General features: G+C 37.0%; 1 protein-coding gene across 1 annotated transcript in view; it reads left to right on the top strand.

Annotated features, from left to right (window-relative positions):
• The window catches only part of LOC119778375 (nesprin-2-like), a 105,509-nt gene that overhangs the window by 17,438 nt on the left and 67,943 nt on the right, over positions 1–20,128 (top strand). Inside the window, exons 15-40 of the mRNA XM_038277567.1 lie at positions 1,443–1,627; positions 1,721–1,873; positions 2,004–2,141; positions 2,225–2,326; positions 3,882–4,049; positions 4,136–4,291; positions 4,377–5,021; positions 5,185–5,319; positions 5,573–5,722; positions 5,828–5,994; positions 7,047–7,371; positions 8,907–9,022; positions 10,865–11,018; positions 11,092–11,885; positions 12,072–12,230; positions 12,311–12,461; positions 12,656–12,814; positions 13,181–13,348; positions 13,451–13,552; positions 13,867–14,070; positions 15,211–15,416; positions 15,812–15,919; positions 16,464–16,761; positions 18,695–18,870; positions 18,980–19,295; positions 19,926–20,090. Coding sequence (XP_038133495.1) covers positions 1,443–1,627; positions 1,721–1,873; positions 2,004–2,141; positions 2,225–2,326; positions 3,882–4,049; positions 4,136–4,291; positions 4,377–5,021; positions 5,185–5,319; positions 5,573–5,722; positions 5,828–5,994; positions 7,047–7,371; positions 8,907–9,022; positions 10,865–11,018; positions 11,092–11,885; positions 12,072–12,230; positions 12,311–12,461; positions 12,656–12,814; positions 13,181–13,348; positions 13,451–13,552; positions 13,867–14,070; positions 15,211–15,416; positions 15,812–15,919; positions 16,464–16,761; positions 18,695–18,870; positions 18,980–19,295; positions 19,926–20,090 — 5,600 coding nt within the window. The remainder of the gene's footprint in view (positions 1–1,442; positions 1,628–1,720; positions 1,874–2,003; positions 2,142–2,224; positions 2,327–3,881; positions 4,050–4,135; positions 4,292–4,376; positions 5,022–5,184; positions 5,320–5,572; positions 5,723–5,827; positions 5,995–7,046; positions 7,372–8,906; positions 9,023–10,864; positions 11,019–11,091; positions 11,886–12,071; positions 12,231–12,310; positions 12,462–12,655; positions 12,815–13,180; positions 13,349–13,450; positions 13,553–13,866; positions 14,071–15,210; positions 15,417–15,811; positions 15,920–16,463; positions 16,762–18,694; positions 18,871–18,979; positions 19,296–19,925; positions 20,091–20,128) is intronic.

Here is a 20,128-nt window from a genome sequence, read left to right as displayed (position 1 = left end):
TGCTTGGAAGTTCTCTGTGATTCTTCAGGTTTGGCTCTGAGGGCAGCTTAAGACAGCTTAAGTAGTGGATCCTCTGATGATCTTGATGAGCTGCAGCTGTGCAGGAGGCTCCTTCAGAGGATCCACGGCGGACTCTGCTTGAGAAAGGTGGAATTTCTCCAGCTCCCAACATATATATTGTATAAAACTGTAACTGGAGCGTTTAACAAAAGTAATTTCCCTCTGGGATTATTAAAGTATTTCTGATTCTGATTCTGATTGACCTTTAATTGAAATTTACCAAATTTACCAAACAGATGCAGACGCTTGCCCCAATTACTCTTCAGACTCTTTGGCTCACCCAGCATGTTTTCTATTGGTTGCAGTTCTGAAGACTAATCTGGCCTTGGAAGAAGGTTTTTAAGAGATAACAATATTACAGCTCCAATTCTCTGAGTAATAGAAACATTTGAAAATTGGTGGGGTGGAGTAGAGCCGGGCCAAGAGGTGTCAGGGTTTGGTTGAGGTTTGAGGACCCAAATGTTTAGACAGAACATTTGGGTCCTCAAAGGCAGGGAGGCAAAGATGAGTTTCTTGCAGATTTAATGAGTGATCACAGGTAGAAAAAACAGGAATCCAGAAAATCCAACTTAAAAATGTTAAATTAAAATGTTAAACTAAAATGTTGAACAGTTTGATTAGCATGAAGATGGTTTATATTTGCTTGATTGAAAATAAATTCATATAAAACAGTTTAAGCTATTTTTCAAAACTCAATATTGCCATCAACTTTTTAACAAAGTGAAACACACACACATGGGATGAACATATGATTATATAGTGGTTTATACACTAACTGCTGTGTTTTAACTTCACTGAATTTTCTGTGTGGATTTTTTAGACTCCCCTGATGTGACTAATGCATTTTTTTTTAAACTAGCTATGAAACAATTACTATGAAACAATTACTACAGCTTTAATTACATCAACAATTAGATAACTTCATTATTTCAGCAAATCCCAGGAACATGAACCATGTGGCCATTGATTTGTTATAAGCCAGTCACCGGAACAGTGTGCAAATTTGGTTTGCTTGCTTGAATCATCATGTGCATGTGTGGATCTGGTGTGCTTGTGTAGATCACACATAGTATGTTAGCTTGTTAACTTGAGACTCTTCTAGATCCATATATTTCTTTTAGTTATGATAATAATAAGCTTACAAATCATGAACACATCAAACTAAGGATTAAAATATTACATCAGACCAATAAAAAGCATTTATAATTCAGACGTTAGATCTTAAAAAAAGGTATGTTTAATCTAAAAAATTTGTCTAATCCAATCCATTTTGTAGTTTACTGAATATGACTACAATCAAAGACTAACCACTGTCATTAAAGAGTTTTGTTATCAATTCTTAGGAACCAACGATTTATTTTGCCACACACTTTGTTTCCCAGGTGGAGATTCCCAGCGTGTCACTCGTCAGGTGAAGGAAGCAGAAAGCGAAGCAGAGCTGGTGAAACAGAGTACGGCAACTGCTAAGGAAATGATGGAGAGAGTGGTGTCTGCATGGGATGTGTACAGTAAGAGCCTTTCTTCTCTTGAGGCATGGCTGGCTCAATCTACAGCTGCAGAAACGCAGGTAACATCTGTTGGATTATCCCAAATTTATATATAAAGCAGAAATCTTTAAAGAGGGGCTTTGGATTTACTTTTTAAAATGTTTTTGTTCTAGGGTGTGAGCGAGTGGGCTTCATGTCATGCTCAGTTAAATGAGGTGGGAAACTTCCTTAGTGAAATGACAGAAGCTTCGGTTAGACTCACTTTGGTGAAACAAATCAGCAAAGTCAACCTGCAGTGGGCTGAACGCATGAAAAAGACTGTGTTTGTAAGTTTGCATGCTAATTCTGAGTTCTGTGTCTATTTTGGCAACATTGCCTTATTACAAAATATAGAAAATTGCTTTTGTTTATTGAAATAATAACATTGAGGATTGATATGAGTTTGTTTGTTTTTAGGAAGTACTTTCAGGACCCAAAGTCGGTTCCTCTTCTATCCAGATGTCAGATTCATTAATACAAGAGGCTAACTTGCTCATGAGACTGCCACTGGAGGTATCTTCAGTCCCTTTAAAGGATATGAGACAAAAACTACAGGTGAGCAGGTTTGAAAAGGTGGATTTCATTAAATATTTGTTACAAAGTTAATGTATCATTTCCATCTTTGCTCTTTTTGTCAGTCCATGAGAACAAAGCTTGGAGAGGTAGATGTGTCGTCTAACATCCCTTCTGCAGACCTTCAAACACCCCTTAAAGAAAACCTGAAGAAAACTCTCCTAAAGGTTTTTTTTCTTATAGTTTATTTACACATTTCTAAAAGGTATATCGGACGATTTAGCAATTTTTTTTAAATGACCCACCCTCTCCACTGTAAAAAAAATGCACATACACAACCCTTTAACCGCTCCCAAGAGGGAACGCCTATTTAACGCATGTGAGAGCATGCATGAGCCCATTTCTCCTCACGCATGCTCTGTTTTAAAATTGCTGTTGGCATTGCGCATACAAGCTTACTTTCCAAAGGAAGATTTGCAATTTTTCCACTACGTCAAACTCACCCCCGGTAAGTGAAAATGGGGATGAGCCCGTAGGACGACCTTACATAAACATATCACCAGAATGATGGTGTTAGGTCATCGTTTTGATGATCCACCCGGAAAAAGATCATCCTCCACTATACCTTTAACATGGAAGTTAGATAGGAAATGCTAAAGTACTTTTACTTCTTGATCTATTCCACATTTTATCTAGCCTCGTGAGATCATCCTGATCTCGCGAGCTTTCAAGATTTCACTCGCTAATCAGTCTGGAGACTCTCCGTTGAAGAAAATTTGGAGCCGTTCACCAAACGAACGTCAGATCAGCGTTGGCTTTGAGGCGGGTTGAGGTGTGACGCAACGAGAAGCGCGACAGTTCAGTCTAAAGAACATGGCGGCTTCAGCCGATGAAACTAGCGTTAGCGTGGCTATCGAGCAAGTTTTATCGGAATTACAGAGTATTTCTTCACTGAAAGAAGAGCAAAACACTGCTCTGGAGGCTTTTCTCAAAGGAAAAGATGTTTTTGCTCTTCTCCCAACTGGTTTCAGCAAGAGTAGCTTGGCTGTTAGTACGTCATATGCTTCGTTGATCTGATTGGTTTATTTGGCCCGTCTATCACCAACATAGGCCAATCGTCTAACCAGTATTTTCACCCCTTTCCAAATTTACTTCAACCTTCAAGGCAGGTTTCCAGATGGATATGCGGAGCAAATCCATCTGGCGGAGTCAGGTTACATTTTATCACCTTAAAACCACAAACCTGAACGTATTCTGAACACATTTAAAGATAAAGACTAATAAAAAGAAGTACATAATGTTTTTGCAGGAGGAAAATTACTTTGTTTTTCTCAAAAATCATAAACAATAAAGCATGATGTGGCTCCTGGAGTCAGTTCTTTTGCTGAGAAAATTTATTGCTGCTCTGATTGTTTTATTTTGCAAAATATGCTATTCCATAATCATGCAACATCAAGAAGACTTAAGCTAAACTTTAAAGTCAACGGGTATAGATTTCTTTAAGGAAGTTTTTTTTTTTCTTGCCACTAGAGAATATGTTTCAGGATATCTTGGTTAGTTTCTCCACCAGAGGTATGGATCTGTGCAGCTCCTCCAGGGTCACCACTGTTGTGCCTTGGCTTCTTTTCTGATTATTGCTCTACTTTCCTGTCCTGTCAGTTTAAATGGGAAGCCATGCCTTGTGTAGATTTAGCTTTGTCGTGTTCATTATCTGATAAAGAACTGATCATTCAGGTGGACGGTTTTAACTGGACATTTGATCCCTTGTGTTTTTTTCATCAGCTTGCTGAAACCGAAAGGTTATGTGGGGAACTGCAGAGAGGAGCATCCAAACTTGAAGGATGTGTGGCTGAACTGGATCACTGGAGCACAGAAGCCCTGGACTGTTATGAGCAGCTGATGGAAAAGAAACGCAAAGGAGGGCGCTCTGCATTTGATTCTGCTGTCAAAGTTAGCGACAACAAAATCTAATTTAGAAACACCAACCTTAGTGTTTTGGATTTGTTTAATATATTAATTTCACTGTATCTTTATAGGTGTTAATCTCTCGTGGGATGATGCTAACACAGCAGGTGGTAGCTGAGTGGCAGTTCCTGGAAGACTTTGTTTCTGAGCAACAAAAAGCCTCTTTGCAACATTTAAGTAGAGCTGACATGCAGGTCCGGATTGCAGCCACCGTCTCTCAAACTCAAGTAAGTTGAATCCGTTAAACGGCACTTAAACAATAAGTTACCGTACTGTGGGAAATATGATTAATATCACTTTAATTTTGTTTAGGAGATACTTGAAAAGTTAAGTTCCTGTGGATTCAAGAAGCAAATTGGTGACTTCTGTGAACAGATACAACTGTCTGAAACTCTCCATCCAGAAACTGGGTCATATGTTCAGGCCAGAACCAAACAGATTGTTCAGGCCAGAACCAAACAGATTGTTCATGTTAAACGGCAAATTCCAGAACTGGTTCAGGTTCCTGATCAGGGAACAACACGTCTCCAGGTTTCAAAACTCCAGCCATCAAGCACAGAGGAGAGGAAAGGGACTGTATCCCTGGTTGAAATAAAAACCACGCCTGAGCCTGTCATGGTACCAGTACGCCAGCATCAGGGTTCTGTTCAAACTGAACATCCTGCTCTGTCTATACATGCAGCGGGGTCAGTTACAGTGGAAACGAAGCGTTCATCTTATTCACACGGTCAAAGTATCAAACAAAAGTCGGGAACAGCGTCGCAACCAAACATCAAACTGGCACCAAGTCAAACCCAGCCACCGCCGATGATCCGCAGTGAGGTTCACTCTAAAGCCCAGTCGATGGCCAGGAGCAGACTGGAGAAGGCCAGGGTTCGCCTGCAGGGACGCATACAGCAAGCTATAAAATTATTCGGTGGCAGAGAGATGACTGAGTCACACATCAAGAAAAAACAGGTAGATCTTATTTTAATCCATTTAAAAAAAAAATTGTTTGAACCTACCTGCTGCTTCTCTTTATAAACCCTGGAAAAGGTTATATCAAATGAAAGCTCTGGGTTTAGGAAACATTCTGAAATATGTGAGATATTTGTGTTCAGCTGTTTGTTTTTCTGTGCAGAAAGCTCTTAACATTCTTCAGCCTGCCATGCTCGATGAGTTTCTGGGGGCAGTGGAAGCTTTTGGGGCCTTCTGTTCAGGGCCGCAGCTCCAGGACTTGATGCTTCTCTCTGACTCAGTCAGAAACCAGTGGGAGGTATGACAGAAAATGAAAAGAGTACAATAAAAATTCAAAAGACAAACGTTGTTATTCTGCCTAAGATTTAAAATAACATAATACAAGGTTTTTAAACTCACCATGGATGTTTTTAATTCTAATGTGTGATTCTAATATAGTGTACTGACTGTTTACAAATGTTTGACCTGCTGTGAATTAAAGATAAACTAACATAATAATGTCGACAAGGCTGACAGACTATAGTAAGCATCTCCTTTTTTGTTACATTCAGGGTGTGCGCCGGGAAATGGCTGACTTTATTTCCATCCAAAAATGTAAAATCAAAGTAGAGCAGCCATTTTCTGTTGGTATAACTTTTACTAATGCTCTGCATGAAGCTGCTGACCAGACTGACCTCAGTTCCTTGCAGCACGGCCATCAGGTACCAGCAGGAATTTAACATTACTGCAGCACCTATTGCTAATTAAAAGGATTAATAGCTATAGGTTGTTCTCATTTTAAGAGAAGTTTATCTCCTTATTTCTAGGACGTTACCCAGGGGACTGGGTCAATAGAGGAACGTTTTCAAGTCCTTGGAGAACTTTGTGAAACCCTGACACTAGAGAAATCCTCCCACTTGCCAACAGACCCACAGACAGAACCTGACAAAGAGCAGAAAACCCAACTTAGTGTGGCAACATTCCTGCCTAAGAGGTAAGATACTGCTTATCTATAGAAGTAAAAAAAAAAACAGCATGAGCAGTGTCCACTGCATTTTGTTGCAACATTTACAAGTCATTCAAATTGTAAAAAAAAAAAAAAAAAAAAAAGCATTTTTATATATATGCTTCAAAGTTTAGTAAAGTGTCTAGGTACAATTATTTTGTAATCCACAGCTTCCTGTTTTCCTGGATTGTGAAAATGAATGACATTCAGACATTTAGCCGCTCTTCCAACTGGAGTAGAATAGCACAGAAATAACTTACTGTCATGATTAAACATGCATTTAAGGCTTGCCAGAATGTTGTGTTTTTAATCAGTTTATTTACAATAAAATATGAGCTTAGTTTATGATTTTCTGCCCATATGAGTTTCTAATACAGAAAAATAGCAAAATTCATAGTTTATGAAATAAATGCTTTCACACAGTTATGTGCTGAGTTATAGAAAGCCGTAATGGGATTTGTCATTTTTTATTTGATATTTTTCTGGTTTGGATCTTGGATTCACCCGTCATTTTTTTATTACTTTGATCCATTTTGATCAAATTTTTTTGCTTACTCCTGTATTTTAACCAATTTCCATGTTTTGGATCCCAGTGATAAAATTCGCTGTTTTGTTTTCCAGACCTTTTCGTTTTCGGATTATAGCTTTACTAACTGATCACAGCTTGAATTCCTTCTCGTATCAATTGCTTTTCTTCTTTTTATTTCGGTCTCAATTTTTTTTTATCAGCTTGTTTTAGATTTTATTAGCTCTCTGTTTTTTAGGTGATCTCTAATTATATCATTCACATTATAGTCCTTTCTTACTGCATATTAACAAATAAGACAAGTGTTGTTTAACCACTTTTAGGTTTACCAATGTAAATTTTGCAGATCTGAGAAAAAATAAATCATTGAGCTTATAGATTTAGATGATGCAAAACATTTTTTTTTACTTTTATCTTTCTAATCCCTGCTGTCTACAAAATTAATGAAATGTCTGTTGTATTGAGCAGCTCTGACTCCCCCTGGCCTCCTCCTTATGTACATCTCTTATCTCAGCAGGGGACGGCAGCTTGAGGTAAACACCCCACTGAGTCTGGCCGACATGCAGCCAAGCTGCAGTCTCACTCCAGTGCAGAGCCTTGACAGGGCACAACCAGACATCTTGCCCTTAGGCAAGGGAGTGCATGCTCAAAGACTCGATGACGCCCTCCAGCTGCGAGTTCAGGACGTCCCATCAGGGAAGACGGACCACTTGATGCAGAGCCAAGGAGACGGGTGGGAGAAAAAGGAGAAGCCTTCACTACGAGCTGAAGAGCAGCTGCTGCGAGCTCGCCTGCTGCACCTTCCAGAGAGCAATCAGCAAGCACAAAGTCACATACAGGTATGATGAAATAAATTGTTTTCTTTGTGTAATTGATCGATCTCTGTAAGCTTTGAAGCTTTATTTATTTACATGGTTAAGAAGTTTAATGTCAGTATTTTTCATTCTATATACATTTAAGATAAAGTAAAGCATGTTTTCTTCTAGTAATCATCTAGAAATTTAGTTTTTTTTTGTAGATTAAACTTTTGAATGATGCTTTGCACATCTTACCCATCCTTCTCTTACTGTAAGCGTTAAGTAACCAGAACTGTTTTTTTTTTTTGCTTTAAGCTGCATCCAACAGTTAACGGCTTACTTAAGAACATAATGATATTACTAATATTATTTGTTTCACTTTTGTTTTTAATCTCCACATGTTAAATACAAACAACTGAAAAGTTTTAAGGAAAGAACAAATACTATTTTGAAAAACTTTCACTTTTTGTTAATTCTTTGAAGAGCCTCTATCCTTGTTGTTTTCCTCATTTGTCCTTTACTAGTTGCCGTCTTCAGCCTTGATTGTGATGCTGAGCTTTTATTTAATTTTAGCTTATGTTTTATAAAAAAAATTATAAGTTCATTGTATCCAGTTAGGCATTTCCTCTTTATGTGACAACATCCCTACAGCCAGATTTGGCCATTGCTGACTTTTATGGATAGCGAATCAGTGCCATTTATTTTCCTGACGTAGGTGCAGTTTGTTCATTAGAATATCAAAATTGATGGAGAAAAAACAAGGTTTGCACACCTCTCTGCTGTTTTACAAGCAGAAATAACTTTGAACCTTCTTTGAAGATCAGCTTTGCGATATGCAAACCTTAAGGTTACTCCCTCAGTTTCGACCTGATGTTTAATTTATCTTATCAGACAAGGTTTCCTTTGTTACCATTATTATGATCTGGATTTTTTTTAATAGCAAAGACTTGATCAATATATTGTCTTTGATGTTATATGTTTTAGATCAAAAGGCAAGCATCCCAAGTCATCCAATCATTCAAGAGTTTTTCAGGTTTGCCTTATTAAATAAGAATAAACAACAGAAGTTAATTCTTTCCTTTCAGCCAAGAGAGAAACTTGTTCATTCTTATATAAATAATAAGATTTTTGCAGATAGATGGATTCTTTATACACTTTGATTCTAAAGAATTTGTTATTTCTTAGTCCTGAAGTTTTTATTTTAAATGTTTTTTTAATTTACAATTATTAGTTTTTTAGCTATAAGCAATTGGTCAGTTTTGATCTTACTGTTAGGTTAGAATGAACTAAACCCAATAGTTTATTATAAATCTGGGTAAGTTCTAAAGAAATATGCTTTGGTCCGAATTTATGGGAAGACTTTCAATATTTATCCTATTAAAATGAATCATGTATACTTTATTTAGTTATATCTTAATTTACATCAATCCGTCCAATAAAAACCCACTCAGTAGTTTCACTGCCCGTGCTTGACCTATGCATGACCCTTTAGCAGACAGTAACAGCAGTCGCACACTGCTCCATCTTTTCCTTGTTGATTCGATGATCTGTTACTATGCTTCTCTCACATCTTCCAGGCAGTTGTTAGGAGTAACACTGTGGAGAGCAAACAGGAGGCAGAATGGACCGTCATCCCAGAACCAGCTGTCCTAACACAGATGGACCCCCCTCCTAAAGAGGATCCACAAGGAAGGCAAGGATTAAGTAGTTTGTATTCTCCGATCAGTTTTGGGGAGTTACAGTACTAGATGCAAAATATAGATCTAGATTAATGAGGAGGTTTGTAGTACGTCTCTGTCATCTCTCATGTGTTCAGTCATTTAGCTTTAAGAGAATTTCTGCTCTCACATTTACTCATACAGCTTAAACCTTTTTAGATTTTGTCAGGTTACAATAAAATACTGTAGGATACTTTATTGTATTTCAATGTGATAGACCTACACATAATGGCATAACTGCCAATTACGGGGGGGGGGGGGGAATCTGCCTCCATTTATTCCCATACACCGACATAAAATCCTGGGCACCAGATAAACCAGGAATAAGAGGAGGGATTAAGTTATGAAAATATGTAATCCAAGGTTTAAATATCTCACAGAGAACTGTACTGCATGCATTAACCCTGTAATGCCAAATGTATCATATTTGATACATACGGTTTCTGAAATGTTTTGCGTCTGACACCTTTTGCATAATTTAATGGTAAAAACTTTGCTTAAAATCCTATTGTACACAATCAGATATACCTGATAACAGAGGGCTGAAGACTACACAAAAATAATAATCTTGACTTATCGCATAGTAATAAAATTATTAATATCAAAAATGTATTTCTGTTTTTACTTTTTACATATTTTGGTAAAAGTCCAAATAAGGACTTCAAACCAAAAAAAGTAATTTTCTGTTTTGTTTTATTCTTGGATCGGGCTTTAAAGGGTTAATAGCCCTCCATCTAAACTCACAATAAAGAGACCATTTATTAGATAAGCAGATGGAGATCACAGTGGTAGCTTTGGAGGAGCTGCAGAGATGCAGAGTTCTAATGGGAGAATGAATAAGAAAACCCATCAGAGCATGCAAGAGTTTTCAAATTAATAAGAAGGTTCACAAAAGCCATGTAAATGGAAACAGAGCTATATTATTATATTGATATTTACATAAAATCATATTTATGTGTTGGAATGATGTTGAATAGGTATGAATACTTTTAGAAACCGCTGCATGTGCTGTGTTCCCTGTGTTGGTCGCCAGCAGAGTCAATCAGTGCTGCAGAAATACCTTGGATTATAGGCCATTTTAGATGTAGTACAGCAAGCTTCTTTCCATAAAAGTGAGGAGCCTATATAATTAAAATTACTCAGTAGAACAAGAACTGTTTTAACATAATGAGAAAATTGAAGTTATTTATGACTCAGTCTCCCAAGCTTCAGTAACCCAACTTTATTGAACCTTTATAAAGGAACAATCCAAAAAGTACCAACTTGTGGTCAGCATGACCCTAAAGACTGGCAGCGAATGCCTTTTCGACTCCCACAGGCTCACTGTGTCCTTGCTGCCATCAGTGGGAGTTGGGATGGCTGAAGGACTTTGCCCTGCTGGGCTGGAGCTTTAAAAGCTGTGACATATTGTTGCTTACATTACACATACGATCAAGTTTATAGGATCAAAAACTTTCATTTGATTTGGCGATGCTTTCCAGAGACATAACTGTCTTTTACATGTGAACATGTTTGTCTTTGTTTGGGTTTATGGCTAAAATGTAAAATTAGCAGATTTACCCTGAATGACCGTAGAGAACAAAAGATATTCTTTCTTTTTAAGTATCAATTAAAACTCTAAACTTCTTTTTCAGTTTTGCATGATACAAACGAATCAAACATAATAAAATAGTCACTCAGAGATTTTTTGTAAAACTTGTTTGATCTAACTATGTTTAATGAAAAATATGAATTTTCTATTCTTGATAAAATATTTTAACTCTGTGATTAACACAATGCATTATTAAAATGTGGCTTTTTTATGATCGCTGGTGCAGAAAAATAGAGCCTCTGAAAAAAGCCTCTTATCTGATGGAGTCTGCAGACAATCGGAGGACAATAACAGCACATAAACTGGATCAGAAAGTCAGGCGCTCTGTGGACGTCTCCTCTCTAATGTTGGTTGAATCCACAGTGTTTTCAGAGCTTAAGGTAAACTAACATTTTCAACCAGTTCTGATTAAAATATGCAAATATTAGCATTAATCCTTGATGTGTATCCTAGGAGATTGACGAAACACTGAAGGAGGAAATGGGAAGGCTATCAAAGCGGGGGTCATCGCAGCCATCCCTCTGCCAGCCACTCCTCAGTGATTTTTCTCATCTGGAGCAGCTCAGACAGCAGCTGGAGGAGGTTCAGTCCACTATACGTGACCTGGATAACTTCCTGGCCACCCTGAAAAACATCAAGGCTGAGAACCCAACCCTGATGGCGAACTGGGACCCCTATCAAGAAGGGGAAAGACTATCTGGACAGTCAACAATGGAGAGACTGAAGCATGCTATGGAGAAATCTCATATTATTGACAATAGTTTAAAGGCGATTGGGATGACTCTGACCATGGATGGTGCTTCTGTTACATGTCAGGTGTTGGTAGACCTTGTGTTTGAGCAGATGACATCCAGAAGTAAAGAAATCCAAAACAGAGAGGAAATGGGTCTCAAAGATACATGGAGAAATGATTCAGCAAAGCAAGACCAGGACCAGTCTGCTACAAGTGTTAAAGAAGAAGAAGAATCAATGTTGGAGGTCAAAAGGATGAAACAGGAAGGAGACAATAAATCAGAAATGCAAAAGCTTCAAGAACACAAAGTTCAGATATGGAGATCTGAAGAGGGTTTCTTAAAAAACAAAGACCAGAGACAAAGAACCACCAACAGTCAGGCTGGGAGAGATGAAAATGATCATGAGAGTTTGGTTCAGAGAAAATCTGCGTTATTAGATGTGCTGGGAGAGACCAAGGCTGCAGCAGAGAGGCTGGAGCTAATGGAAGCCTCAATACCTGCTCTGCAGCAGAGGTACAACACTTAGCTGGTTCTGTCAACACATTTCTGAGCCTACTGGAGCTAAAGCAGTTAAATAAATACAAATCTTGTGTGATATCTGTGTTCAAACAATAATCTAGACTATTGTATTAAATCAATAGAGCTGCAATGAACATAAAAAGTGAGTAGCCTCTTACATCCACTGAATCTTCTCCATAGGACGCGTGCTTTGACAGAGCTGGAAAGCCGTCTTGCCAACCTCGGCTCTGAGGTACAGTATATACGTGATGCTTTTTCAAAACCAGGAATTCCAGAGGAGAACCAGAGCAGTGAAACTGAGGGTCTCTGGAAGGAGACGATGAAAGCCACATCAGAACGGTAAAAATAAAGTCGGGTTTAGCTGTGACATTTCTGTCGATGTGTTTTATTGATGCGTTTTTGTTTGGATCTACACACAGGTTGGAGCAGACTGTTTTCCTGACAGAGCTGCTGAGGAAATTTCAGAGCATGCATAGTGAGCTTAGTGGCACTCTGCAGAGAGCTGAGACAACCATAGGTGAACAAGCATCCTACATAGGAAGAGACTACCTGCAGAGGCTATATTCTAAGGTACAGCAGGATGTTTAGCTTTATGCATACACCACCTTGCAAAGGATGTATACCTCTAGCACTTCACTTCTATATCCCAAAATACAATTCATGCAACCAATTACTTATCAAAGTCCCCTTATTAGTAAAAAAAAAGTCAACGTCAGTGTGATCTGAGGGAAGTTCAAAGGTAAAATCTGTGTGTGTTTCTGAAGGTTAAGGAAACTAAAGAAGAGTTAAATGGTCTCGGGGATGACATAGAGGAGGTCCGCTGTATCTCTAGACAATTTCAGTCTATCCTGCGTCAGATCCCAGGCTGCAACGCTGCTCCATTTGAGAGGGAAGCGGATGCACTCATGGATCGCTGGCTGGATGTAAGTTCAACCAGTTTGCAGACATATTTTGATATATTTTGCTGTTCTTTCTGTGTTTTGGAGGGTGACAAAGGATGATGCAATTAAGAATAAAAAAAATAAGCAGATTAGGGTCCATAATGCTCAGGACGCGGATCTCAGCTACAAGCATCGTTATTAGGATTATCCTTCACCTCTCTAGGCTAAATGCTAATGCAGTGTTTTTGTATTTAAATTATAAAAACATCTAAGTCTTAGTCTGTATAAGAGGAGAAACTACAGCCTAAATGATATAATTATTTCTAATCTTTATTAAAATTTGTACTAATATTATATTTCATTCTTAATTCTATAACTGACATGTTATTGAAAAATAATTATTTTCAGTTATCTGAAAGAACCGATTCCCACCTTGAAAACTTCCATCTTTGCTTGACCATATGGGATGGACTCCTGCAGATGGGGGAGGAAGTGGAGAGTTGGACCAAAGGTAGAATAGCTGTGCTTTCTCAGTGTCCCTCTTTCCAAACTGAGGACGACGTAAAGGGATTGCAGGTAAAACTGAGCCCATCTGTGTGCTAGAATATGAACTGATGTTGATTCTGATTCCCCAGCTTACTTTTTGAAAGACGTTAACTTCTTTTACTCTGGCTGCAGAATGAGATTATGACCCAAGAGGAGAGTGCAGAGCGTTTCCACCAAAGAGTTGCTGAGATTCAGTCGCTGCTTCAAAGCGCAGAGACTCCTCTGGAGCTGCAGGTAGCTTTTGGGGCTGAAATGGATGAATGGATGTAAAAATGTTCTGGTAGCATTTCAAATTATATATTTTTTAGACTTTCTGCTTTATATTTTTATGACACATTTGTGCCTTTATGATCATATTTAGGCACATCACTTTTAACCCTTACATCGTATCTATTTAAATTAATACATTTTATTTAATAAAGTGACTTTTTGAATTAATAATTCCTGATATAATATTTTTTTAGTAATATTATTTATCAATCTGAAATATGTGGAGCATATTTTGCTGTAGAAAATACTATGAGAGATTTTATTTGTCTGTTTTTAAGGTGGCTGAGACTCAGATGAATAAGAAAATAGAGCAAGTGAAGGAGCTTTTTTTGGAAAGTAAGGAGGTGTATAACCAGATGGTGGCCACTATGGGACAAATTTCTGAAAGGATGACAGAATCTCTCAGCTCCCTCCAGAGGATTCAGGACTCCCTCCACAATCTCTCTGGTCATGATGTTGAGACGGTGCTGGGGAAACTTAAGGTAGCTGAATATCGGCTGCAAACATGCTTAGCTTATTTTATGATTTTTGAAACCTTCACCTCAAAAACCCCTTTCAGATGTTCTCAGTTTGATGATTAAGATCTATAGACGGAGCTCAACAGCAGTGGTTTGATTGATAAATGTAAGCAAGTAGCAAATTAATATATCTCCGTTTTATAAAGTTTTCAAAATTACCATTATTTATATTCAGTTACTAAAGTTGCTGATATATATATATATATATATATATATATATATATATATATATATATATATATATATATATATATATATATGTGTATGTATATATGTGTATGTATATATATATATATATGTGTATGTATATATGTATAAATATATATATATATATATGTATATATATATATATATATATGTATGCATATATATGTGTATGTATACATGTATATACAGATACATATGTATATGTATATATATGTGTATATATATATGTATATACATATACATATATATGTATATATATGTATATATATGTATATACATATATATATATATATATATATATATATATATATATATATATATATATATATATATATATATATATATATATATATATATATATATATATATATATATATATATATATATATATATATATATATATATATATATTTATATATATATACATATACATATATATATCCAAAATACTCTTTGACCAATTTAGACCCTTTTAGTATTAAGCCTTTAACTTTTTCTCACAAGCTGTTTATTCATCAGTGAATGTGTCTACATAGATATAGGATCTCAGTCTTTATTTTAACGGCAGGTTTTCTTATTTTCTCTCTCAATCTCTGCCCCATCCCTCCGTAATCATGTGCGCAAATTTTAAATCCTATGTGCAGATATATTCCTCTCTGGTTTTCTTTCAGCCCTTTTCACTTCCTTTACATTCCTTGTACCTTATGAGTCATGTATCATCATTTTACCTGATATTTTGAGTCTATCCGTGGTTTAAAAAGTGCATGAAAAAATATCATAAAGGCTTACCATGACATCAAGGGAGAGTTTTAACCAGAGATTTGGCTGAAATTGGCCAAATCATCTCACAACATTTCAGTGTTTTAAAAAGTTAATCTCTAACATCTTTCCCTGCAGGAATTATGTCGGCAGCTCCACACTGAAGAGGAACAGGTGCAGAGTTTGCTGGAGGATGTGCAGGTTCTGGCCTCCATAGCCACACCTGAGAGCCTCCAGAGTCTGTCTGTCAGTGGGATTAAGCTGGAAGAGAAGATCAAAAACACTCACCAGCTTTTCTCTGAAGTGGAGGAGCAGACTGAGAGGAATATAAAACATTTGGACAGGTAACTTTATATTTTCATTCATCTGTAGTCACTAAAATTCATACATTTCATGAGGATCTAACATTATATTTGGATTCTTGTAATTTCTTGTAATTTTTGTCTGAATTTATTAAAAAAATGTCACAGGCCTTAAAACATTTTTTAAGCTTTTATGTATATTACAAAATCAGAAAACAGTTAGCCTTGAGGCTCTCTTTGATTTTTAAACAAACGTTGAACAGTCTGACATGAAAACAGGATAAACGAGACAGAGACAGAGCCTCTGCAAGTTCAGCTTGTTTTGGGAGTGGCAAAGTGTCTCTCACTTTAATCTCTTTAATCATCTGTATTTTTTCATATATCGTGCAATCTGTGCATTAAGCCTGAGATCTTTGTACGCTTTACATATGCTGCAGGCTGCGTATGGAGAAGGAGCAGCTGGAAAAGTGGCTTCACACAGCTGAGGAAAAGGCACTGAAGGTGAAGGATCGTATTCTTCTGCAAGAGGAAATTCTTCACGAAAGGTAAATTGCTCTGAAGTTTTTAAGGCTCAAATCAAACGTATTTCAGTTATAACTTATCAATATTATTCATTAAAACTGCTTTTTTCATTCAAATGTGCCATATAGTTCACAATACTGCCTTAAGTTTCAGGAATTTAACAAAAATTATGTATTTTCCAGTACATTTTGTTTAAATAAATCTGCAATCTGGATGATTTTTATACCAATTTAAATAGATATTCAACTTAAGATAGATCCACCTTGGCATAAATCCCTTTTTTATACACAAAATGTTTATCGTTATTTGATAAAACATTTTATAATGATCAGAGATACTCACACTATTAGAAAAAATGTTGGTGTAGATATACATTAATCAAATTCAGAACTTTCATTAATCATTAAGCAGATGTAATAAACAGAATATGAATCAGTTAATAGATTTTTTAAAATCCTTTTTGCTCATCTTTGATTTTAAGAAACTCCCACAGGACAAAGTCGCCAACTTCCACCTGGTCACACTAAGAGTTAATTTCACTGTGACTCTTCTCTCTGTGATTTGCAGGGGGAGGACAGAGCTTATAGCTAAGCTGGTATCATCTTTAAGAAGCAGCAGCCTTCCTCAGTCTTTGCTTCTGGATCAGAGCAGTGAACTGCTAGAACGATACCACAACCTTCTCACAAACATCGGAGGTGGCTTACAAGAGGCGACCCCTTCGATGACAAATGATTTGGAAATATTTCAGGGTTTGGTCAAATCCATTCAGTCGTGGCTTGACGATCTGAGACGGAGTGTGGACTTTCCTCTCGCTGATGCTTGTGAAATAAGGACTTCCGCAGAGCAGAGTCTTCATTGTGCTCTGGTAGGAACATTTTCCACATTGGGAAACACAAACTTTCTTAAAATATTTGAAATCCAGAACTATATGATAGGTTTGTGTCATTTAGCGTAAAGTTAAAGTGGAGGATGTTCTATTTCTGGGTGGATCATCAAAATAAATGGTCCTCCTAATTGTCAATCATTCTGGTGATATGTTTACGTAAGGCCGTCCTACGTGCTCACCCCTCTTTTCACTTACTAGTGGTAAGTCTGACATAGTGGAAAATTGCAATTCTTCTTTTAGACAGTAATCTTGTATGATCTTGCACGAGGAGAATGGGCTTGTGCATGCTCTCGCACGTGTTTAATAGGCATTCCCTCTCAGGATGGAGTACAGGGTTGCAGTGTTGTAGTACTCGAGATCGGTCTTGGTCTCGAAACCATTTTTTTATGGTCTCGGTCTCGTCTCGGACTTGACCGCATTTGGTCTCGGCCTTGTTTCGGTCTCGGGCGCTGAGGACTCGGCATTTTATTTCAAGACCGGTCAAGACCACAACTGTGGAAATAATGCTAATCATCAGAATATTATCAGTTTCTTTAAGATCCTTCTTTTTAATGGATGCTTGGATTCAAATCCAAGCAATAACCTGTCTAATTGGTAAATGCAGTGAAGGAGATCAATCTATTTTTTCAACAAATGATCTGCCTCATAACATATTTCACAACTTGGTGACAGATATAGATTTATTTAAGAAAAGTTATATAATTTAGCTTTAATCTAGAGAAACAAGAGAAATGATTGGCTTTTTTTCAGTTTTACACATTTTACAGAATTTTGCACATTTTTTTGAAATAGCACATTTAAAAACAACATAAATGTATGTACTGTTCATGAACGGCAGAGAAAATACAATTTTGATCGACTTTGATTAATTGTTTGAAATTCTGTGATTACTACACAGAAGTACTAAATAAAGATGTATATATTTATTCCAGTTCTCTGTGTTAAATATCTAGGTGTTTTTATGTGAATGTGGGTCTTTTAGATCAATTTTAGTGATTTTGATCATGTTTCACATTTTATTGTCACATACTGGCGCTGGTCTTGGTCTTGACTTGGTCTCGGACCCTAAAAGTCTTGGTCTTGTCTCGGTCTCGATACACTCTGGTCTTGGTCTTGTCTTGGTCTCGGGTTAGGTGGTCTTGACCACAACACCGCAGGGTTGTATATGTGCATTTTTTTTTAAGTGGAGAGGGCGGGTCTTTTCAAAAATTTTAGAAAATCCTCCACTCTACCTTTAACATCAATCACATTTTTTTTTTACTATAAATTTTTTACTATTAAGTATAAACTAAACAACCAGTAAAAGGAAATTATAACTGACATGTATTTTTATTTTATTTTTTGCATTTTTAACTAATAACACCTTCTTCTGGTACCACTTGAATTCAGCCACTAATGCAACAAGTATTAAAATACAGTAGTGAGCTACTCTATATTTGATAGTTGCATCCACATCAAGGATAATAAACCTTTAAAGCATGTGCTTTTATAGATGCCTCTAATAAAAGCTGCAGAGCCCTCTAAAAGTATTTAGCAACACCACCATTCATTATATTAGGAAACATGGAGGTGGCACTGGCAGCATCATACTGAAGGGATGCTGTTAAAAAAAATGCTTTTAAAAATGATAAAATGTGTGTTATGTTCTCTCTACCTCTCAATTACAGCTACTTTGTGTTAGTCTGTCATATTAATATGTTTACAAAGCATTGTAACGTGTTGCTTTGTTTCGCTCTTTGTCTAAATTCGGTCCAACCAGTTCTTCACTAAGCAGTATTCATGTACAGTGACTCATAAGCTGAACAAACAGGGATAGTAGGTTGCCAAGCAAAGCTGTCAAACAGTAATCTGTTAAATATATGGAGTCATTGGGACTTTTTGTGATAAATACAAACATATATTTTTGTTTCAGGCTGTGTTAAATGTAACAACAGTAGCAGAAGGTTGCCTAAAGGAGCTCAGAGTTACTGGAGATTGTCTGATCCAAAGATTACAGGAAGAAGACCTAAAACAAAAGGTTCAGGCAACGATTCAGAAAACAGAGGAAGAGTGGAAGAACCTTTTAGAATCAGTTCAGCCTTATTACAGGTAAACAGACCCAAATATATATCTTTGAAAAGTTCATGTTTAAACCACCAGAACATCACCTCCTTTGGTGGTCCCGTTTTTATAATTGTCCTGTCTTCTGTTGCTGTAGGGCGCTGCAAGATGATTTAGAGCTCACCTCGCTGTATCTGACCAGCAGACAAGAGGCCTGCTGTAAAGTGAAGGAGCTGCAGCTCCAGGCTGAACAGCTTTCTGCTCCCTTCCCCTGGCCGGGCACAGCTGAGCGTGCACAGGCCTCCCTCCTGGCCCGTCAGCTGGAGGCTGAATCCGAATCACTGAACTTAACTCTAATAAACCTGGAGGAGAAGAGAATTGAGCTGGCTAACAAAACCAGGAACCCTGTGTGGAAAGATTCCTCCTGGGATGAGTTAGAGACCCGTCAGTCAGCACTTATGGCAACAATAAAGGTAAAATATTAGCATGATGTGTTTTAAGGGTTATAACGCCACCCTGAAATACATGAGAAATAATAGAATACAATTGTCTCCACTTTTTAGGTCTGAGTCAGTATGAAAAACGGAAAATACATTAAGAAAAATGCTTTTCTTTTTTATCTATTAAAAAACATAAACAAATAAATAGCTGTGTCCTTTATTCGTCAGATATTTTTTTGCAAGGTGACATATACTTTGAGTTTGTTATGGTTAATTAATCTATACCCCACAGATAAATGATCATGTATCTAAAACTGAACAATGTATAAATAACGCCAGTGATTAAAGACCAATAGATCAAAACCGCAAGTAAAAAGTTATTTAACTGCTTTTCGGCCGAGACTTTTAATTTGGTCAATACCAAAAAAAAGACCTTCTTTCTACAATTATTCAAACAGTTTTCTAGCTTTTACAAGCATTTATGATAAATAAACAAAGTGTATCCTACTTTTTTCATAAATAATGTTATTTTGTAATAAAGGAGGGTCAGTTATCACATGGATGTCAGACTTTATCTTTAAAATACCATGACGAACAGGTTTAAAGATGTTTTCTGAGATCTCAGTTTAAGACTGTTGCTCTGTCTGCCTGGAATGTCCACAGGGTTTGTGTGCGCGGCTTGATAAAGGTTTGAGTGATGAAGAACACTTTGACCAGTTACTGAAAGAGTGCCGCCATCGTTTGACAGCTCTTTATGAGAGGATAGCAGCCTTCCAAAGCCCAAAGGACAGCTTAGGCGGTCTGAAGCCTGATGCAGAAGCTCTGGAGGTACAACCCTTTCAGAAAGATAACCATACACTCTCTGT

This window comes from Cyprinodon tularosa, unplaced genomic scaffold (assembly GCF_016077235.1).
Source record: "Cyprinodon tularosa strain WSP-4 unplaced genomic scaffold, ASM1607723v1 ctg132, whole genome shotgun sequence".
In the NCBI taxonomy this organism is placed as follows: Eukaryota; Metazoa; Chordata; class Actinopteri; order Cyprinodontiformes; family Cyprinodontidae; genus Cyprinodon; species Cyprinodon tularosa.
The sequence above is the reverse complement of the archived record's forward strand: the minus strand, read 5'-3'. Positions and strand labels throughout refer to the sequence as shown.